Source organism: Sminthopsis crassicaudata, chromosome 1 (genome assembly GCF_048593235.1).
Source record: "Sminthopsis crassicaudata isolate SCR6 chromosome 1, ASM4859323v1, whole genome shotgun sequence".
In the NCBI taxonomy this organism is placed as follows: Eukaryota; Metazoa; Chordata; class Mammalia; order Dasyuromorphia; family Dasyuridae; genus Sminthopsis; species Sminthopsis crassicaudata.
This window is the reverse complement of record NC_133617.1, coordinates 31,257,619-31,281,569: the sequence shown is the minus strand read 5'-3', so window position 1 is coordinate 31,281,569 and position 23,951 is coordinate 31,257,619. Positions and strand designations below refer to the sequence as shown.

Below are 23,951 nucleotides of genomic sequence, written 5' to 3'. Positions count from 1 at the left end.
GGCAAACTAGGCAATGTCTTTGCCAAGAAAACCCCAAATGGAGTCAGAGAGAGTTGAATATAACTTAACATGATAACAAGACCTGCCCAAGTTACACAACTAATGAACGTTCAAAGAATGTTCAGAACGTTTGTTCAGAACGAAGTCTGATTTGAACTTGGACCTTCCTAACTCCAGATCTAGCACTCTATTCACTGAGCCACTAGCTGCTTTTGCACAGCACAATACAACTTTACTATCATGACTGAAGAACATTTTGGGTGGAAACTGTGTTCACCTATGAGATCTGCCAAATGATCTAAAAGCTGAGTTATGCTAATGTGCAGAGTTTGGGCACATATGAATTCAGGTGATAGTGGGGGGCAGGGAGAAGGAAGGGGGCATCAGCAATGCAAAGCAAAGGATTCTTAAAAAATGTAATTTAGCAGAAACATGTCCTAATATTTTTATGCTTAAAGTTCTTTTAAAATTAATGAAAAAAAAAGTTAAAGTCCTTCTTATAACAGGAAAAAATGGAAGGTGCTTAAGAATTTCTCTACTTACCAAGCAAAGGTATTTTATTTTGCAGCAGCTCACAGTAACTCGTGGTGAGAATCCCCACAGGATTACTTGGGATGAACCGGCCTTCTTTTACTAAGCGTTCACACGTTCGCATTAAAGTCCCTGAGAACTGAGATGGATCAACTCCATAGTCTCTCCAGCCTCCTACACCATCTGCTACCCCTAAAAGGGAAAAAAATTAGGAAAAAAGATGAATAACTCACATTTCAAAGCTTACTTCTATTCCACAGAAGGGGAAACTGAGACCTAAAAGAGAATGATAGGTTCAAAGATACACAGTAATGTCAGAGATAGAATCTGAACCTCCAAGTTCAGTCAACTTCTACAAATATAATCACAGACAGTATTTTTAAATATTACAGGTAAAGCTGTAGCAAGCTAAAGATGCATAACCACATAACCACTGCTTATTCCTATATCAATTTCTCCAAATATACAGATATGTTTTTAATAAGTAAAAGAACCTGGATGGAACTGTTTGCCTACTCTGATGATAAAACTAGTCAAGAGCTAGAGGCAGATGTAAGAAATAGTAAACATTTATTAAATGCCTTACTATGTGCCAAGCACTATGCTAAGAAAAAGAAAAGATTTTTTTTAATTATAGTTTTTTATTTACAAGATATATACATGGGTAATTTTTTAGCATTGACAATTGCACAACTTTTTGTTCCAACTTTTCCCCTCCTTCCTCCCCACCCCTTCCCCCAGATGGCAGGTTGACAAATACATGTTAAATATGTTAAGAGTATAAGTTAAATACAATATATGTATATATGTTTTGCTGACCAAAAAGAATCGGACTTTGAAATAGCATAAAATTAGCCTGTGAAGGAAATCCAAAATGCAGGCGGACAAAAATAGAGGGATTGGGAATTTTTGGTAGTGATTCATAGTCATCTCCCAGAGTTCTTTTGATGGGTGTAGCTGGTTCAGTTCATTACTGCTCTGTTGGAACTGATTTGGTTCATTTCATTGTTGAAGAGAGCCACGTCCATCAGAATTGATCATCATATAATATTGTTGTTGAAGTATATAATGATCTCCTGGTTCTGCTCATTTCACTCAGCATCAGTTCATGTTAGTCTCTCCAGGCCTTTCTGAAATCATCCTGCTGGTCATTTCTTACAGAACAATAATATTCCATAATATTCATATACCACAATTTATTCAGCCATTCTCCAAGTGATGGGCATCCACTCTGTTTCCAGTTTCTGGAAGGGCTGCCACAAACATTCTTGCACATGCAGGTCCTTTTCCCTTCTTTAAAAATCTCTTTGGGATATAAGCCCAGTATAATGCTGCTGGATCAAAGGCTATGCACGGTTTGATAACTTTTTGAGCATAGTTCCAAATCATTCTCCAGAATTCTAGCCCCATCTTTCAAGGGGCTAATAAGGAAAGGGCCAGGAAAAAAAAAAAAAAAAAAAAAAGCAAGATGGCTCTTGCCCGCAAGAACTTAAGAGTCTAATAGGAAAAAAAAAAAGGCAAATGATGTTGTCAAAACAGGCTACATAAATGGAGAAACAAAACCAAAGACAATTATAGCTAAACAGTGAGGTGGATCAACAGGGACAAGGAGGTAGCATATAATAAACAGGGTTCTGTGGGAGCAGCCTCCTAGCACAACCAATCTCAAGCTCATTCTATGGCAAACACACCTGTAGAATTTCACCCTTAGGGAATCTTAAACTTTGAAAATCTATAGCATCTCTGTCTATAGCAACTATTGCATCCAAGAGCTGTCCCATATCTCTTTCCTGAACTCCAGGGCTGCATTACCTGGCTAGTCATCTCCCCTTTAAAGTCTGCCATCAGCATCTCACACTCAACATACCCCAAACAGAAATTAGTTGTGTTCCCTATTTACCCTCCTGTTTCTAGCAAGAGCAATCTCACACTCCCAGTGTTGCTCAGCTTCTAAATATTGAGATCGCCTTGATGCCTTCCTCCATGCCATCAAGGCACCTGGCCCGCACAGAGCTGCTCAGAGTCTTCGAAGGGTACCAATCTGGACCTACCACCACCTTGTGAAAAACTTCCAGGGCTCTCTCCAGTTTCCAAGGCCAGTCCTGTCATGGTGTGGCTCCTGTATTTCTTTCTGGCCTCACTTCATATTCCTTTATTTTATACTACGTTCTAACCCAACTATACTCTCCAATTCCATTTCTTGTATTCGTATATTCGTAGAAATTGTACTTTTTTTTCCAGTCCTCATTCCCCTTCATCTTTTTATAGCCTTTGACACTTCTCATCACCCTAATTCTCCTTGAGTTTCTTCTCTAGGTTTTGGGGATGCTCCTCTCTCCTCCTACCTGACTGACAACACCTTTTCAGTCTCCTTTGCCATATCTTCTATCTAGAGCAAACCTGAAGACTTAGTATCCTGCAGGGGTCTATCCTGGGCCCTCAACTTCCTGAGTTAAAGTATTTTACTTAATGATCTTATCAGCTACGGAGCATTCAATTAACTCTCTACTAATTATTCTCAAATTTATCCTTAACCTATTTCTCCAACTTCATATAAAATTCTTAAGATGTCCTCTTAAGCTCAACATGTCCAAAATGGAACTTATCTTTCCTCCCAAATTCTAGTCTTTTTCAAACCAAATAACAAATATACTACTTTCCTCCCAGTCCTTCAGGCTTAGGTATCATACATTCTCAACCCCCTATTATTATCCCACCTCCCAAATATTTTACCTCTGTGCCATTTATCTCCCCTTTTAAGGATACTGCTACCAACTCCACACAAGCCCTCATCTCTTCATGCCGGGATTATTGCAATAGTCTGCTGGTAGATCTGCCTACCTCAGAGAGTCTTTCTTCACCACATTCTATCCTCCAATTTAGCCACTAAAGTGATTTTCCTAAAGAGCAGGTCTGACTGTGTCATTCAATCCTCCTTCTACTCCCATAAACTCCAGGGGCTCCCTGTCCCCTCCAGAATCAAGTATAAAAACCCTCTGTTTGGCATTCAAAGTCCTTTATAATTTGGTCCCACATTTCCAGTCTTATATATTCTACCCATCCTAGAGGACCCACTCTTTTACCCAGTGACATCAGTTCCCTTGCTGTTCCTTTCAATAAGACAGTCTTGGCTTCTGACGTTTTCTCTGGCCTTCCCCATGTCTGTAATGTTCTTCCATCCTCATCTCCACTTCTGGGGTTTCCTGGCTTTCTTCAAAACCTAAGATTTCACCTCTCATCGGAAGCCTTTCCCAATTCCTCTTAATTCTACTGCTTTATTTCCTATTTTTCTGGATCTGGGTTGTTTGTACATAGTTGTTTACATGCTGTCTCCCACATTAGCTTGTGAGTTCCTCATGAACAGAAGCCATCTTTTCCTTTTCTTTTGTATTCTCAGTTCTTAGTACATTGTCTCAAATATAGAGGGAGCTTAGTCCTTTTTACTGATGGGCTGTCTTCATGTTTGACATATAATCCCTCTTCCTTATTTGCCTTCAAGATGGCCATATTCCAGGCCTTCCATAATCCCCTCAGGTGTTAATTTTCTTCTGCCTCAAATTACCTTCTAATTATATATTAGTGAACTTGTATATTTTCCAGTAGAATGTGAGCCCCACATCTTCTCCCTTGTTTGCACTGGTAAAAACTATGAATGTGGAACAGTACACACTTTTTAGTATGGTAGATAATTTTTGGAATTCGTTTTTCTCTCCTTTTTATATTTTGTAAGAGGGAAAGGATACAGGATGGAGATGTAGATGATGTAAAAAAAAAAAAAAAAAAAAAAAAAAAACCAAACCTAAAGATATCAATAGAAATGAATATTTTTTAAAAATGTAAGACTGTCATAAGGGAAGGCCCATTTCTTTTTTGTCTTCTAACATACAGTGCCTTTCAGGTCTTTATCACAGAATTTTAGAGTGGACAAAGCTCTTTAGAGGCTGTGTAGTCCCCCTGGACAATATCCCAACTTATACTAGAAGACCCCCTCCCCCCAAGAGGAGTGTCATGGGAATCAAGCACCTATGAAAGGAGCTCATTTCATTTCTGGATACCTAATTGTTAGTAAGTTTGTCTTAAAACAAGGAAAATGCCTTTTTTCAAATTCTATCTTTTGCTTCAAGTTAAACTCTTTGGGGCTGCTCTCCCAGACAGCTAACATCTCACATACAATTACCCCAATCCAATGAAGTGTTCTCTTCTGCAGGCTAAACATCTGCTAACCAGCCTTATTTGTAATCTCACTTCTTTGAAAACTGGGACATCTGCCCTTCTATTGTCAGTCATCTTCCAAAGATCTCAGCCAGTGGGCTGGAGCATAACCTGCCCTTTCAGTACTTTTGGATATAGGTCATCTGAAACAGGGGACTTGAAGTCATCTGTGGTGGGAGGAATTCTGAATCTCTTATTAGCTGCTTATTAGCTTAGGTAGGCCTTTCTTGTTAATTCACTGGCAGGGAGAAAAATTAAGGAGTTTGGTTTTTTTTATGAGCATCTTGTCTATTCTAACTTGTAGTTTTTCTTCAATCCTCATTTTCACAAATATGATTTCAATATCATTCACTCTATCCTTATTGTACTTACATTCATCCTCTTACCTGTTCTTGCTTATATTTTCTGTATAGTTTTTTTTGAAATCTAAATTGGAGTTTTCGATGCATCCACATTAGTTTACATTTATCTCTATAGATGATAGCTTTCTTTGTTTCAATGGATTATTTCTCTCTCTCTCTCTCTCTTTTTTTTTTTTTTTTTTTTTAAGGATATTAGTCTTATAAGATCTTCTGGTATGACTTTTCTTACATAATTTTAGTCCATGGAATCGGACCTTTCCTTTGTCTGAACCCTTCAAAATCTGCTCTTCCAAAATCTAGGGTGGGCTTCTCTGAGACAGAGACAGACAAAGAGAATATGCAGGTTCTTAAACTTTTCACTCTAACAACCAAACAGGTTCTTTTTTCCTCCTTTTAAAAAATTATTTTATTTTTACTTTCCCAATTACATGTAAAACACTTTTTTAAAATTTGTTTTTAAAACTTTGAGTTCCAGTTTCTCTCCCTTCCTCCCCCCCAATCCCCATTAAGAAAGTACATGAAGTTTTGCAAAATATTTCCATAAAAGTCACATTGTGAAAGAAAACAAATCTCCCCACTACAACATACACACCCACCCACACTCCTCCATAAAAAACAAAAAAATCCAAAACCCCTCAACAAAATAAAGTTTTTATTTTTAAAGTATGTTTCAATCATTGTTGAAGAGGGCCACATCCATCAGAATTGATCATCATATAATATTATTGTTGAAGTATATAATGATCTCCTGGTTCTGCTCATTTCACTCAGCATCAGTTCATGTCAGTCTCTCCAGGCCTTTCTGAAATCACCGTGTTGGTCATTTCTTACAGAACAATAATATTCCATAATATTCATATACCACAATTTATTCAGCCATTCTCCAATTGATGGGCATCCACTCTGTTTCCAGTTTCTGGCCACTACAAAAAGGGCTGCCACAAACATTCTTGCACATGCAGGTCCTTTTCCCTTCTTTAAAAATCTCTTTGGGATATAAGCCCAGTATAACGCTGCTGGATCAAAGGCTATACATGGTTTGATAACTTTTTGAACATAGTTCCAAATCATTCTCCAGAATTCTAGCCCTATCTTTCAAGGGGCTAATAAGGAAAAGGCCAGGAAAAAAAAGCAAGATGGCTCTTGCCCGCAAGAACTTAAAGAGTCTAATAGACAGACAGTTCTTTTCCTGAGTATGGATAGCATTTTTCATAATTTTTAAGTCCTTCAGAGTAGCCCTGGATCCTTGTATTGTTGAAAATAGCAAAGTCATTCACAGCTGATCATCTCCCAACAGTGCTATCCCTTTGTATACTGTACATTTCACTTTGCTTGAGTTCCTGGAGGATTTTTAGGGTTTTTCTGAGAACATTCTGCTTATCATTTCCTACAGAATAATATTTCATCATTCCATAATTTTCCCATACCACAATTTATTCAGCTGTTCCCAAATTGACTGGCATCCCCCTCAATTTCCAATTCTTTGCACCCTGAGAAGAGAGCTGCTATATTTTTGTACATTTAGGTCATTTTCCTTTTTTAAATCTCTTTTTGGATTCATGCCTAATAGTGGTATTGTAAGGTCAAAGGACACGCATTATTTTATAACTCTCTGGGTATAGTTCTTATCTTTTGTTCATTTATTAATAGGGGAATGGGGATTGACTTTTTTTTTTTTTTAATAAATTTGATTCAGTTCCCTATACATTTGAGAAATGAGACCTTCATTAGAGAAACTTGCTTCAAAACTGTTTTCCCAATTGCTACTCTAATTGTATTTCCTCCATTTATTCTATTTTCTCTCTCCTTTTACCCTTGCTCTCCCCACCTTAAGTGTTTTACTACTGACCATCCCCTGCCCCAATATGCACTCTCTTTTATCACCCTTCCTCTTCCTATTTCCCCTTCCCCTCTTACTTTCCTGCAGGCCAAACAGGTTCTTAATAAATGCTTCTTGAGCTCTAACAATCCAGATATTTTGGTGGCACTATATTAACATAAATAAGGACATGGTGAACTGTACTGCCACCTTTTTAAGCAGTGAAGTCAATTTTCTGAACTCTTGTTGAGGTTTTCCTGTTTTGTTATAGTGAAAATACTTGTTTCCATCATAAAGAGACATAATTTGAATACAGCAATTTGTAGAAAACAGATTCTAAGCCCAGGACTTGAGAATGCCATCTGAATCACTGTTTTCAATTTGTTCATGGAAAAATTATCTTAACTTCCAATCAAGAGAGAGTAAAAATTGCTTTTACTATTAAATGCAAATTGGTTCCATCTCCAAATGTCCTTCACATATAAAACATGTGAAACTGATATAAGATTCACAGGTGACCTTGACATGAACTGTGTAATCTGACAGCAGGTTACAATCCTGACTTGATAAATTTAGCACATCAACATTAATCAGATTTCTCCCAGAATAGTGCACAACCTTTCAGACACCTGTTTGCTTCTCTCTCTGTCTGTTTTCTGCATGCCAGAAAGGTCCCATTAGCAGAATCTCTTTAAGGAGAAAGAGGGTCAAAGCACATAGTAACTAGATTAGCAAATGAAAAAAAATCATGAAAATCCATATACTTTTTTATTTCCTTATGAAGGACAAGTTATATAATAGAACTTGTCTTGAGGATTGGAGTGCAGATAAACTAAGATCAATGGTATTAAATATACATTTGAAAGATGATGCCATTTTTATTAGCCATGATTGTTTGAGAAAATTGAAAGTATCCTGTATCAGTAACACAAAGCTTTGCGGCAAACTAGGACAGCTAATTGGGTTTTATTTAGACCAGAATGGGAATACCATTCAGAATATATTTCAATGTCAGGGGAAAAACGATTAAATACTCCTGGCAAAGCATGAAACTGACAATAAAGGATTTAGGTCTCCCCAAGAAAGTACAAAAAACTGGTTTTCATAAATTAGGGCTAAACTTCTCCCCTTTCCCCAAAACATTAGAATCTATGCAATGCCTACCACAAAGCATGAGTTGGCAGTCAGGTTCCTTCCTACCATCTCTTGAAGTTCTCTGTTCAAGTATTTAAAAGGAAATAAAGAGGACCACTACCAAGGTCCCCAACGGATCTTTCTGTCTGCATATCCAGTATCACCCTTATAGCAGTAATTGTATAAAGCTAAGTATATCCGTTCACTCGTCTTGTCCCACGACTATTGTTAACTGCCTAAATGGACTTCCAACTTCCAACCTCTTCTCTTTCCATATTAGTTCTTCATAAAGCAGCCAAATTGATTTTACTTTTAAAACTCTTATCTGACCATGTAACTCAAGAAACCAAAATGGCAGCTTCTTTTGGCCTCTAAGATAAAGCATTAACACTTCAGGTTGACATTTAAAGGCTTTCATACCTCTCTAGGATTAGAATCAGTCTATTTGCTTGACTATTTACAGGTTATATCCCCCCCCCACCCCAATATAAGCTGTTTCTTATTCTGCTTTGCATTCTTGGGGCCTAGCACAATGCTTTTTGCACACAGTGGGCACTTAATTCTTGTTAGAATGAAATGGAATAGTACATTCTTTGAGGAACAATGTCCTGCCTGCTCATTCATTGTTTTCATCCTTTCCCACCATGAACTAAAGGCCCAATGTGACAATGTCAAGTTCATGAGAAGACATGTAGTCGAATCCTGCCTTTTTATGTAACTTGGGACAAACCACAAACTCCAGGCAATAGTTTCCTCTTTTGTGAGGTTAAGTTGGTTGAACAATACAACCTATAAACCCCTTTCATGCTAAATCCTGGGGCACAGCAGCTCAGGAACTAGAGCACAGAAGAAAATCAAGCATCAACACCTCAGTCTTCTGTTTGTTTGCTGAAAGAGGTCTGACGTTCATTCCAAACGGAAAGGGATGCCCTGCTGGGTAACGGACAACAGGGGAATTTGTGTTCAAAGGCTCCAGCACTACCAGCCCAGAGTAAACATTTAAGTTCATTCAGATAACTAAATGCACACATGGCAGTAAAACTTGGAAAATTAGGAGGGGTCCTATTAACTAAAAGCTTCCATTTTGGCTCAGATACCAGGTTTGCTCCTTCTTTAACAAAAATGTAATACAATAAAAAATAAACCAATATCTATTTTGTTCTTTTAAATGTCTCTTTTTTGTGTATTTAAAAAAAGTCATAATTCTGGCTAAAAATATAATCTTAAGCCAACTGGGTTTTAATTCACCCTAAGTTTTCACCCTTTAAAGAACTGTCTTTTTTATAGTGATGAAAATTTTCTGCCAAATAAATGATTGGTGAAGTCCATCTCATTCATGGAATTCATACATTCAATTGTAATCTTAGCTATGAAATCCTTAACCTGAAACATTCATGACATGTTACAATAGTAACAGAAACCTGCTTATCTTTATCCTTTCACATTATTTTTCATTTTTATTTTCAGTTACAAAGTCCCTCCTCCCATTCAGCCCCTGTCTCACATTAAGAATGCCAGCAATATAATTACAATACCCATTATACATGTAAAGTCACATAAAACATATTTTCACATTAGCTACACTTTGGCGGGGATGGGGTGGGGGGAAGCTTCAATTCTCTCTCTGGAGATAAACAGAATTTCTCATCATGATGTCTTTGGAATTGTCATGGATTATTATGTTGATCAGAGCAGCTAAGTTTTTCATAGTTGATTAACATTACAATAGTTCTATTATTTGTGTACAATTTCTGATTCACTTTACTTCATGTCATTTTACATAAGTAGTCCCCAGATCTTTTGAAACCATCCCTTCGGTCATTTCTTATAGCACAATGATATTCTATCACAATCAAAAACAACTTTTTTGGCCATTCCCCAATTAATGAGCATAATGGGCATTCCCTCAGTTTCCAATTCTTTACTATCACAAAAGGAGTTGCTCTAAATATGGATCCTTTTCATTTAAAAAAATATATACATTTAGGATACAGAACTAGCAGTGATATTTCTGGGCCAAAGGGTATGCAGTTTTATAGCCCCTCGTATATAATTCTGATTTGTCCCCCAGAATAGTTAAACCACTTCACAACTCTAACAAGTTAGTTTTCCTGCTTTCCAACATTTCCTCCAGCATTTTGTCATTTTCTTTTTCTGTCATGTTATCCAATGTGTTAGGTGTAGAGTGGTATTTCATAGTTGTTTTAATTTGTATTTCTCTAATCAACAGTGATTTATAGCATTTTTTTACATGGCTGATAGCTTTGGTTTCTTTTGACAACTACCTGTCTACACCCTTCAACTGGAGGATGGCTCTTATATTTACAAATTTATCTCAATTCTTTCTATTTTTGAGAAATGAGAGCTTTATCAGAAATACTTACTATAAAAATCTCCCTCCCTCCCGTTTTCTGTTTTCCTTCTAATTTTGACTGCATTTTCACATTCATTTCTGATCCAGAATTTCAGTATCATAACAAAAACATTGTTTAGTCAATACCTTTGATAATAATAAGAATACAGCACTGGCAGCCTAAAAGTTGTTTATAATAAAAACAAATTCTCTCCAGGAATGGTACATAATTTCTCATGCTTAAGTTTTCCATAAACCCATGTCAGTTTAAAGAAACAGAATCCAATAATCTTACATCTTCATTAATAACCTCCCATCAGCAATCTTTAGCTGAAGACTTTTCATTAAAACCCTCAAATCTAATTATTCATATACTGAAATAATAATCCCACACTTGAAATACAGTAAATTGATGGTAAGGTAAGATAGAACATTCCATTTTTATTTAATATTATTTCAATTGGGATATTAGTTTTATGAGATCAACATTGGGACTTGTCAACTATATTCTGAAGCCCTTCTATAACCTGATTCATGACACTAAACTCTGGGTCCAGTGTTTGTAGAAAATATGGCAACTCAAAAAGACAAGTTCAAGGGAACCCTTAACAGTCCTTAACATATCTTATAGTACTGTTCAAAAAGAACAGAATTTCTTTTCACAACCAATTTTTAAACCAAAGGACAAAATTTCATTTCCAAAAGATATTTAAATATGTATTTAAATGGAAAGGCTTTGCTCCTGACAAATTCCTATAATTTGTATTCTTAATTTTAGGATTACTGGACTTAAAGAAAAAAAATTCAGCTTCTCCAGCTGTTAATAGTTAATGAAATGCTAATTTTTTTTTTTTTTAAAGCTTCTGGGCAAAATGTAGTATAATTGCTTCTAGAGAAAAAGACTTGAGTTGAAATTTATTCAAAACAAAACTTGATTTCATGTTAAAATGAGGCCTTCCAACTACACATTACACAAGCCCACCTACAAAAGTAAAGGTTTATCTCAAACTTTAGCCAAATAGAAAGACTAGAGAACTAGCAATAGCTTCAATTTTCCATCCTATCATTGCCAGGTTCCTAAGGAAGAATAATACATAATACTGATTTTAAAAATCCAACTCATCTTCATATTGATGAAAGAAAAGAACAAAGCAAATATCTTTCCTAAGAGAAAATAGCTTCTGATGAACAAAGGTTATTGAAACTTTTAATGTTTTCTGCTTTTTATATAAATTTAAAATAAAACCTCAGAGTTTCAGTCATCCTTACTTAAACAATACATGTTTATTCCTAACCATCTACAACCTGAAAGCACTTCACAGTTTTTACAGAGGTTGCTTACTTAAACAATACATGTTTATTCCTAACCATCTACAACCTGAATGCACAGAGGTTGACTTTCTCATCAGAATACATGGTACAGGGGCAGCAAGGTGGCGCAGTGGATAGAGTACCAGCCCTGAAGTCAGGAGGTCCCAAATTCAAATCTGATCCCAGACACTTAATGCTTCCTAACTGTATGACCCTGGGCAAATCACTTAACCCCAATTAGAATACATAGTATAAAAACAAAACTTTAAGAGGAAAAATTGGGTAAACCAAAACAATTAGACTGCTAAGAATTTGACTAGTTCATAATGCTAGAAAGTTCCAAGTGACTTAAGTGGTATAAGGAGGAAGGATTCTATATGGTTTTACATACTGGACTGAATTGAAACAGCAAGTGTTTTCCTAGCAAGGGAACAAACTTAAGCAATACCCTCAAATCCTTTTAAAGATTTTTAATATTTACATAGGCCACAGCTATCTGCCTAGTGGAGATCATGACATCAGAGTCACAGAATAACTGAGATCAGAAGAACTCGACTTCCCTAAGTGCTAAAAATATACTAATATTCCTTTATAAGATTTAATATGATTAAAATGAGAGAAAGGACAGGAAATGCCATATCTACAAGTACTTCCACGAAAGAGAATAAAAGATAAAAAGCTGTACTTTGGTTAGCAGTCGAGTTTTCCTGCAGGGAAATACAGAGATTATAATCTTGCTGCTTTAAAAAAGCAAGAGAAGTTGTTATTCCCTGGGCAAAAACTTTCCCCACAGTGCCAACCTACAGGCAAACTACTCTGGGCATTAATCACAGTTTAGCAAACTGTTTCTAATCCCTCTGCATCTACGTCAGGAACACAGGGAAGTCTCTAAGCTGGGCATAGCTGAAGAGCTAGAGCAGTGAACTTGTGAGACTTTAGAGAAAAGCTGCATAAAAAAAGGACTTTTTCTTGGTTTGCCTTTGTAGATCCTAAACTTAACAAGTGCCTTCCACAGAGAGGCCCTGATGAAATTTTGCTAGATTGAACTGACCCAATGGAGAAGAAGTCCAAGCCACTTAGAAGGTTTTCTCACTGAAGCCTACTGGCAAATTGTAATTCTACTAAAGAAATAATTTGAAGTGTCAAAAGTAAAAGAAAGGACGCATTTAAAGATTCTAAACAGTCAAATTTATTATTTCAGCCAAAATCAATTATTCCTTGCAAGTACCCTGCTTTAAATATACCCTAATAATTCTAATCCTTAAAGAACTGGAAAACTAGTAAATATATATCTATATCTATATAGATATATAGTTACTATATATATAGATATATATATGGAGCTTTCCTATTAAACAAAATTAAATTTTATGGATAGCAAGCTAGCCTTAAAGTCAGGAAGGTCAGAGTTCAAATCAGGTCTCAGACTGTATGACTCTGGAAAAGACATTTAACCTTTTTGTGCCTCAGTTTCCTCATCGGAAAATAAGCCTACCTCACAAAGTGTCTGTGAGGGCAGAGTGATAGCTATAAAATGTACACAACACTCTAAATGCTAGCCATCACTAATCTTCCATTCCTAATACTTCTGGCTACTTTGAGCTAAGTTCAAGTTCTTTCTCTGAGATTCAGTAGCAGTGATTCAGGCTAACTTTAAGGAACTGCCTTACATTGAGGAAGTTATAGGTCAGACAGACTTTCTTTCCTCCAAAATTTGTTTGTTACAAACAAATGTACAATTCTACTTACAAATAAGTATTCAGACCAAAGAAATCCCAAGTTTTTTTTTTTTGTTTGTTTGTTTTTTTGCTGAGGCAGTAGGTTAAATGACTTGCCCAGGGTCACACAGCTAGAAAGTGTTAAATGTTTGAGGCCAGATTTGAATTCAGGTCCTCCTGACTTTAGGGTTATTGCTCTATTCACTATGTCACTAGCTGCCTCCTCTAATTTAAGAATTAAACAGCAACTAGTATTATTACTTGAAAATAATGAATACTGAATTAAAGAATTTCAAATATTTACAGAGTGAGATTCTGACTATTCAAGAAGAATGTGAAACAAAAAACATTAAAAGCATTATTTTGTGATTAATTCAAGAAGAAAGATGTTTTACAAAATAAATTTTATTACTTAGTAGGTCAAAGAATTTAGAAATGGAAGGGACCTTAAAATATCACTTAAAGATGATGTGGATGAAATGGAGTAGTAGAGATTGGCTCCTGAGCAGCAGAGTTTACAGGTCTTTAGAATCTGAATTCTGTCCTCATTTTATCAAACCACCACTATCAGAATTCAAGGAGCAACTATGGTCATCAATTATTTTCCCAACAAATTCTACAGTTTTAGTAATAACATAATGAGAACACTAAAAAAACAAACAAACAAAAAAAAAACCCAAACAACCCCCCCCACACACAACAAAAAGTCTGACTAAAAGATTAAAAGAAAACAAAACCACCTTTAATTTCTGAAATACAAATCTCTTTGACATTTAAGGACTCTTATTACAGCTGCAAGAGCTTACCAGATCTTCTTCCCAACCCCCCAAATCTAGTGGTAGCTAAGTAATGTACTGGATGTTACTACTGGGCCTGGAGTTAGGAACACCTAATTTCAAAATTAACCTCAGAAACGGTAGGATCCTGGACAAAGCATTTACCTCTGGTTTGCCTCAGTTTTCTCACCTGAAAATGGGAGTGTAAACATCCACTTCCAAGGGTAATTGTGAAGGTCATATAAGATAATATTTGTGAAGAGTTTACTTAGTACAGTGCCTGGTACATACATATTAAGTACTATATAAATGCTAGTTATTATTATTAATATTATTATTATTAAGCCTTAAGAGAAGTTTCAAATGTATCCTCTTGACTACTTTTACCTAGTGAAAGGGATCCATGGCTATGTATTTTGTGAAAGTCCAATCTTTTCTCTCCTAGATGACAATACAAACATAAGTGAGAAGACCCAGCTCCTGCTACCTCCCTCTTTATTTCATGATTAAAATGTTGCATTTTTCTGTAAGTAACACTAAAAAGTCAAGCCAACCTTTCAATGCTGATACCCATACCTTGATTAAAAATGAAAGTAGATATATTGAATTTAAAGGTTCCAAAATAATGCAAAATTGACATTGGGACAGTAGGACAGCAAAGCATCCACAAACACTTCTTGTTACTGAAGCCACTGACACAAGACCAAAACACAAACTGAAGTTAGTGATTCAGGATGTGTGAAAAGGACAGATTATTGCCTAAGCCATCAGAGTTCCTCCATTTTCAATAGTAGAACACAATTGAGATAATCATGTTTAAACTTCATTTCCCAGAAGCACTGAGAGTCATTATAACTAACCAATCTGCAAAGATGACCTACTAAGAAAACAAGTTTTGTTTGCTTCAATATTGCTAACCCTTAATACTACCTTAAATCAGAGTCACAAAGGGATTCTGAGATGTCAAATATTAGATTCAGACAAAGCTGAAGGATCACAATAGCTGCAATCAAAAAGTGAAAGAACTAACTTTTCTCTTCAAAACAGCCCAATGCCTGAGAAGGCACCTATCCTCCAATTTGGGAGGTCAGCCCTTCTTTCTCAGTAAGCCAAGGCTGGCCTAGCTGTGCATAGAAAATCTGGGGCTTTCTCAGCCACTGGCCAGGGATGGTCAAGATTGTCGTTTAGCCCCATGTTAATCAGATGCAAACTTAGCTATGTTGAGGGAAATGAAAAAGAAAATCCTCCTAAATGAGAGAAGACGCTTAGAAGAAGAATGGTTCTCAGTCCTGGTCCCAGCAGCTTCCCTTTTACCCACCTGCAGGGCAACAGGCAGGGAAAGCCTGCTTAGGCAAGCTCTTTTGCCCCTTATCTTATTGGTACCTTTGACCAAGTAAAAACCAAAAATACATTTATTGAACTTAAACTATTTCATTTACTGATTAGCCTCACTGAAGAAGCAGACCTGCATGTATATGGGGGCAGATGTGGTAATTCTAGCTGAGGTTTTGGAGACCATTAAAAGCAAACCAATTTTCCATTCAAACATTCATGTGTGTTGAGGGTGCACACAAAGGCACCCAAAACACAGCCTCACTCTTCTGGTAAATTTATTTCACAAATACTATTATTATTAGTTTCATACCCTGCCCCTCACACCCTCACTGAGAAGGTACATGTGAAACTATGCAAAACATTTCCATAAAATGGAAATTTTATACTGTAAAAGAAAACATATCTCCCCCTAAAAAAAGACCCTCAAGAAAAATAAAGTTAAAAAAAAAGTATGCTTTAATCTATATGCAGATATAATCACTTCTCAGAGAACAGTTAGCATTTTTCATTTTAAGTTGGATAAAATTAAAATAATTATTTTAAACAAGATACCATGTAAAGCTTAGAGCTTTCCTATAGTACATTGAACACATATAAAATGATCCAATCTTCAATTAGATTTAGCTTGAACTGGACAAAGTTTTATTTGTTACATTAAAAGGCAAATTTTTTTGGCCTAATACTATTGCTTCTTGAGTCACACAGGGGAACAAACTCCATGTAGACATTTTTGCAACTATAGAAGGTAAGTCTTTCTGATATTTCATAAAACTCTACTAAAGTTCAGATGATATAAAAAGCCAAGTAAGATCTGCAGGGACCTTTTGCTATAAATCAAACTATGGGTGGATACTTTTACAAACCAGGCTATTATGATACCTTTACTATCCTAGCTATTATAGTTCTAACCATTAAATAAAGACCAGTTACTTTACACAAAGATTCATCTCTGTTCTGTAAATAGCCACTGTCCGAGGACCTTTGTACTAGTTTACAGATTAACTACATGAAAGAGGCTGGTAATCAGGGAAAGAAAACTAAGACCTCTGATGAACAAAAAATAGAAAGTACCTCTAAAATTAAAGTGTAAAATCTGTGGGAAGTAAAAATGTTCCTCACTGTAAAAAATTCAAATTCAATAATATAAAAACTATATTCTGTATGAGGAAAATATAAATTTTTTTTGTAAAAAATTAAGATTTTAGTGCCAGTAGTATAATCTCAAGAAGTCATAGCACAATTAAGAGAATTCAGGAAATGTCATCCCACAATGACGAGTCAGCTAAAATGCTTTGCAAGCCAGAGAATACTATATTCTCTACTGAGCCACAGATTCAACACTTCCTTGATCATTCTGGTTTCGAGTGCTTATTTTTTCTCTTAACCTCATCTAGTGAAATGAGGAACTAACATTCCAAACTTAGTACTTTTAAGGAGTGATTGGGGGAAAAAAACAAAACAAAACAAAACACAATAACTAAGAAAGGGATTATAGAACACAAGACCAAAATATATATATATATATATATATATATTCTGATGAGTATCAGCCTATTCAAAGTACAAGTCACATACTTATTTCCTGTAACAGGCCTGCCCAAATTCTCAAAACATTTTACAAATTCTTCTAATTGTAACAGACAGGAGATGTGCCCAAATCTCTTGAATCTCTTGGTCCTTAATGGCTACTCTCTCCCAAACCTTGCTGACACTCCTCCTGGGTTCCACCCATTTATGGGCGGTAGCACTAGAAGCCTTCTCCCTGAGGCTTCCAAACCTGAACCTTATTGCCCTGACTGTTCATCACTGTTCCCTCAGATGAGAATTGCTTTAAATTATGGATCGGCCTGGGAAGGACAGTGGAAACTCCCTATTAAAATCTAAACACAGTTAAATGGCTAGAGGGCCCATGGAGACCTTCTCCATCACCTTCACAAATCATTTATTCCCCTCCTCTGAACATTCCCTCCTCCCTCTTGCAGACAGCACATTGGGAATGTTGGAATTTTTACAAAGAATGACCTTAAGATCTCCAGTACTTACTTTATAACATCTTCAACAACAACAAACTTTTGCCATGAATGTCAATCTGATTCTCAGACACAGGCACAAGTGAGCAAGGGTTGGTAAGGTAGGTGATCCAGCTGGATAGTATCATTTAAAAAATTGTCTTTAAGGAGGAGATGCCTATAAAAATAATGAGATTGAACTGGTATAAAATAAACTAGTTCTAAAGACAAAATAACCTATGAAATGTTTACTAAATACAATGTGTCAAATGCTACAAGAAATATAAAGAGGACTTAAGAGGAATAAGACAAGGTCCCTGAGCTTCTGAAACTTATTGTGGGGTGGGAGAAAGAGAAGGAGAATGATTTAGAGAATGCCCAGGGCAAGATATACAAAATAGCCATAAGGCAAAATATCTATTGATCTAGATTTATTAAGTGCCTATTATATATGCTGGGCACTGTGCTAAGGTCTGGGGATATAAAAAGAGGCAAAAGACAGTCCCTGCCCTCAAGAAACTTGCGCTCTAATCGAGATGACAATATGCAAACATATATACAAAATGAGTATATACAGGATAAAGAGTAAATAATTAAAGAGGAAAAAGCACTGAAATTAAGAGGGTTGTTAGGAAGAGCTTCCTGTAGAAGGTGAAATTTTAGCTTCGACTTGAAGTCAGGAAGGCCAGCTGGTCCAGATGAGGAGGGAAAGACAGCCAGAGAAAATGCCCAGAGCTGAGAGATGGAGAGTGGTATTTGTGGAACTGGCAGGAGATGGGTGTGACTGGATCAAAAAGAATGTAAGGTCCCAGAAACCTGGGAGGGCAGGAGGAATCAGGGATGTGAGGCTCTATGAATGTTTTGGATTCGCTCCTGGAGGTAAGGGAGCTGAGCTGGGACTTTTTCAACAAATCCTTCTCAGCTTGGGGTGGAAGGGACAATGGTAACTAACAACAAAGAGAAGGTAGAGCTTTCTCATTTTGCTTCTGTTTTCTTTCAGGGAAAATTATCTTTGGTCTGGAAAGACCAGGACTAGAATTGCCCAAGAGGAAACAGATACTCAGATACTTACCTAGCTAAGTGAGAAGATGCAAGGAAAGCCCCTAGCAGCCCTCAATGAATTCAAATCATCTGGTCCAGGAGAATTACATCCTGGGGTAGCTGAAGGGTGGAGCATTGTCAAGGACATCTGAAAGACTGGAGAGACAAAGTAAGGTGCTACACAAGTGCAGGGCAAAATGACAAAGGTCTTGATTTTCAGATAAGTAAAGAGAACAGAGTCTGCAAACTAGAGGCCACTGAGCTTGACTCTGATTCCTGCAGAATTCTGGAAAAGGTCATAAAGAACATTAAGTGAACATCTAGAAAAGGAAATGGAGATGACAAAAAGGCAGTACTAAGAGCAGGCTCAGAAGGACTAATATGACTTCCTTTGTAGACAGGGTTACTAAATTAGGAGATCAGGGCTGCCAGAGACACAGTTGACCTAGATTTTAGTCAAGTGTTTGACTGATACTATTCTTTTGAAAAAGATGAGGCCACATGGACTAAATAATAATATAGTTAAATGGATTCGGAATTGACTGAATTGCTCAAACTCAAAGACTCCTCAGTAAGGGTTCAAGATTTATTTTAAAACAGGGATCTATGCTTCATCTCGTGCTGTTTAACAGTTTTATTAATGATATGGTTAGAGACAATCATCAAATATGAAAATGTCTCATAACTAGGAGGGGTAGTTAATGTACTAAATCACAGAGTCAGGATCTTGAAAGCTCTTGACAGGCTAGAGCTGAATTGAGTAAGATGAGATTCAGTAGACAAGGATGAATGTAAAATCTAAACTTGGGTTAAAACAATTTCACTTCACAAGTAACAGCTGAGAGGTACAGTTAGAACACAAGTCTGAAAAAGTTTCAGGGGATTTCAGGTTCCCTAGGTGGTTATTAGTTTAGAGTTAGAGGAAAGTACCTTATCAGCTACTTTAACTTCCATATTTCATACATGAGGAAGTTGAGGCTTGCGAGTCAGAGAGATTAAGTCACAGAGGTAAAAATCCTAAGTGACAAAACCCGGACATGAACTCAGGTGCTCTGGCCACAAACCTAGCACCCCTTCCTTGTTTCCTCTACATCTCCATCCATTCTATTCAGTTTGACTACAGCACACTGCTTCTGCCCTTACCAAACTTTACATTTTTAGGTTATTCACCATCCCGAGTCACAACTACTTTGAAACCTAGCACAATGTCAATATAAATGAGACAGTAAAATGTTCCCTGTCACTATTCAAATTATGCCCAAAAGCTGACATAACTGATCTCTCTAGTGGGTTCAATCAAGTTTAAATGATACAATTTAGAGTTATGAAAATCTTAAAAGATATTTTAAGATAAGATCTTACACAGGGGGGCAGCTAGGTAGCACAGTGGATAGAGCACCAGCCTTGAGTTCAGAAGGACCCCAGTTCAAATCTGACCTCAGACACCTAACACTTCCTAGCTGTGTGACCTTGGGACTTAACCCCAGCCTTAAAAAAAAAAAAAAAAAAAAAAAAAAGATGTTACACAGTATGTTGTGCTGATCCTTTTGGAAAAAAAAATTGTATTTAAATGTTCTGGTGTTGTGTACTGAGGGATTTCTGTTGCATTTCAGTTATGAGTCATATAGTCATATAGTAGAAAGACAGAGAAAAGAGAAGGCACAAAGCAGGCACTAGACCAAAAAGATTTCAAATTCATATGTACTTTTTTTTTTTAATTTGGCAGAATTATAGAAGTGAAATTTGCCCTATGGTGTGGGTGTGTATGTTACGGACAAGCCAAGTGATTATATACTGTGTCAAGACAAAAAAAGGTTAAATGATTCTCATATTGTGATGTCCTTAAGAAGCTCTTGACTGGAGTATAAGAGAAGCCAGAGTTAGTTATAGGTCGGAAGGACAAAAGGGGACAAAGTCCTGTGGGTACTGGCTCAGCTCGGTTTAAACCAAGAGTAAGTGTGGCCTATGCCAATGTTCTAGGAGCAGGGAGTGGTTCTTATGTCTCACCACACCCACCTCTAAACCACAGTGCTTGGCTTTTCCCAAAAGAAATTCAGTGAGGACTCCCAGCAGAAGAATGTCAAACACCAAGTTCTCTGGCACACTTTACACTGCATGACTAACAGGCCAAATCACTTCTGAATAGAAGAAACAAAACAGTTATCTCTTTTTCAGGAATGAAAAGAAACACTTTCCCTACCAATAGCTTTTGCTCCAGAATGCAGAAGTCCCTGCTGCCCAAACTGAAGAATTGTTGGTTATCATACAAGCAAGAAATACTTTCATCCTCAAGAACGTGGTTTCTGGAAATCGAAGGTTGAGGGGTCTCAGTGTGCACAAATGCTAATGACCTGCCACTCCAGTCCAGCTCTAGAGGAGGAGGAGAACCAACACTCACTGCCTACATTCACGAACTCCACTGTCTCCAGTCTCAGTTCAGTTTCTCCTGGGCTTGGGGTGCACACAGCAGCAGAGCATGATCACTTCCTAGGAAACTGGCAGTGGGGGGAGGGGGAAATTTCTTTTCAAAAAAAAGCTAATTCAGCTCTCCAGACAAGCTGGCCTAGCCTTGAATTTCTGCCCTTTCTTACTGCCTTGTCTTTGCCCATACTGTCCCCTAGGCCTCATCAGGCTCATTCTCCCGCTTCCTCTGGTGAATTCCTCTGCACAAATTGAAGTCCAATTCAAGTATTACCAAGGACCTAAAACCTTCCTCAACCTCCTAGTCTGCTATATTTGCAGATCTCACTCTGCACTGTTTTTATAACTCCAAGGCTTCTGTTAGGAAATACTGTGGATGCATTAGCATTCTGATTGAAATTCTACCCCTCTGAGAATATAGCTTATCCAACCATCCTCAAAAAAGTGTTCCCTTCCTAGATTTCCTTCCATCCATAACAGCTCTTACATGGACCTACTTACACTGTGCCTGGCCCTAATGAGTGCTTAACAAATAAAGCTAGGTGGTAAAATGTATCAGCACTAGGCTCTCTCATTGCAGTGCTTACCTGGCCGAGTCCCTGGCTCTCTAGAGGGCTCAATTTCCCCATCAATAGATAGGAATGACAGTGATAGCACCCCCCTCTCGATTGTTCTGAGGACCATGCACCTGCCTGGTTCTGGACTGAGGAGCCCCACCCCCACCCCGCCTTTACCTTTCTTCTCTTAATTCTGAGTAAATGATGATGCGGGGGAAGGACCCCATCCTCCTGAGCCACGAGGGCCCAGGGTGTCTAGAACTTCCTACCGTCAAAATGGACAAATGCTTTAGTCTCTCCCAAACAGGATGAGCACGTTGACAGCCCCAAGTCACAGGGTCAATGTGAAGCTGACAGAGATGGTGCATGCAAAATGCTTGGGAAACTTGAAAGGGAACATAAACGCCAGCTGTGTAACCACTGCTTGGAGCCTCAGTTTCCCCCTTCTGTAAAAGGGGGCTCAAAACTATAGTCTGCGCTTCCCCTTAGCTCTTGCGAGGGCTGAGCGACATGACGCACGGAAAGCTCCGGGTACTCTCCAGCATAACTTTACAGAGCATCAGCCCCACGCAACTTTTCCCAATACTCAGGGGGAAGTTTCTTCCGGACCCCAGGCCAAGTGCGTAGCTTCGGAAGACCTGCATTAAGTCGTCGCCCTCCGGACCACAAGGGGGGGGGAGGCGGAGGGAGCTGAGCAGGGAAGGCAGAGCACGCTTCCAAGAGCGCTGGAAAAGGGAACCTTGTGGCAGCCCTGCTGGAAAGGAGACCCCGTAACCCCGGAGCCCGTTTTGGTCTCTCCCACGCCAGTGGACCGTCTGAAGGTCTCTGGTCACTCGGGGGTGGCGCTGAGACCCTAACGGAATCAGCTGACAGCGGCTGCTCGGGCTCCAGGGGCCAAGAGCAGAAGAGCGTAAAAGAAAACACGGAAAAGGGAAAAGTTGTAGCGATATCCCCCCCAGTCTAAACTTTCCTGCCGCCTCTGGAACCCACGGGGCTCCCCAACTCTGCTCCCCCCCCCTCTGGGCGGTTGCCCGGCTGACTGACACCTGAACCCCAGTTCAAAGTCACCGCGTCCTTCACTTGACAAGGAAGCGCTTCAGCTTTCGGAGGCGCTTCTAAGGAGTCCATGCCGGCCGGACCCCGCGTGCAAAGCTCCAAGGCGCCCCCAGACCCGGCGCCCTGTCCGGCCCTCGAAGACACCGTGGCCCGGGGGCCTAGGCCCGAGGCACCTGTGGCCCGACAGCCGGCCAAGGCCTCTGGCCATCCAGCCCCGGGGCCTTGTTCGGGGACAGGGCCGGACTGTACGCACGGGCCGGGGGTCGTGTCCCCGGATGACCTTGCGGGGCCCAGCGCGCACGTGCCCGGGGGAGGCCGGCGCGGAGGATGGAGATGGCGCGGGCCGATTCCGGCCGGGGCTCCGACTCACCCAGCACGTCGGCAGAGCGATGGCGGGCCACGAAGCAGGCGTCGTCCCCATAGCAGACGCCCTTCTTGAGCAGGCCCTTGCGGAAGTCCTTGCCGAAGCCGCAGCCGGCCGTCACCAGCCCGTAGTCCCCGCCGCCGGCTCCCCCGCCGCCTCCCGCCCGAGGGTCGGTCTGTGAGAGGCCGCCCAGCACGGCCCGGGCCACTAGGCGGCCGTACGACAGCACCGAGAACATCGCCGCCGCGGCCGCGGCCACCGCCGCCCCGAGGCGGGGGCCCCGCAGGGGAAGCCCCGCGCCGGTTGCTCGCTGCTGCTGCTGTTGCCGCCGCCGCCGCTGCTGCTGTTGCTGCTGCCGCAGCTCCTCGGCCGGAGCCGCCACCGCCGCCGGGACGCCCGCCCGCTCCTCCTCCGGGGAGCGCCGAGTCCCAGCCAAGAGCGCCCGCGGAGCCAGAGCCGGAGTCGGAGCCGGAGCCGGAGCCAGAGCCGGATTGGGGTCAGAGCCCGGGCTGCCTCCACCTCTGCTCGACCTCAGCTCCAGCGGCCTCCGCCGCGGCCGCCGCCATCTTCCGCTCCACTAAGCGTGTTCCGGGGCCAGCCGGCAGCGCCGCCTACACCCCGGCCGCGGCCCCGGCCCCGCCCCCTGCCGCCGCCAACCGCCGGCGGCCAACCGCCAACGGCCGCGGCCTAGGCCTCGCCCCTGCCTCGCGCCCGCGCACCGCCCCCACCGGTCAGGGAGTAGGCTCCGCCCCCACCCGCCCTTTCGCCTCAATCTAAACTCCGCCCCTTTCCTCCTTTCCTTTCCTTCTACTCACCAGTCTCTTCTACTCTCCCCCTCTCGGTTAGTCCTAGGTAAGATAAGCCCCGCCCCATCAAGAGTTCCCTCCCCTTCCCAAGTCTAAAGAATAGTAAGCCCCGCCCCCTCTTTCCTTCTTTCCTCCCTCTTTCAGTA

General features: G+C 39.7%; 1 protein-coding gene across 1 annotated transcript in view; it reads right to left on the bottom strand.

Moving 5' to 3' along the window:
- The window catches only part of PPTC7 (protein phosphatase targeting COQ7), a 38,438-nt gene extending 14,843 nt beyond the window's left edge, over positions 1-23,595 (bottom strand). Inside the window, exons 1-2 of the mRNA XM_074297525.1 lie at positions 23,006-23,595; positions 544-723 (exon numbers count right to left, since the gene is read on the bottom strand). Coding sequence (XP_074153626.1) covers positions 544-723; positions 23,006-23,237 — 412 coding nt within the window. The 5' untranslated portion in view covers positions 23,238-23,595. The remainder of the gene's footprint in view (positions 1-543; positions 724-23,005) is intronic.
- Positions 23,596-23,951: the final 356 nt, after the last annotated feature.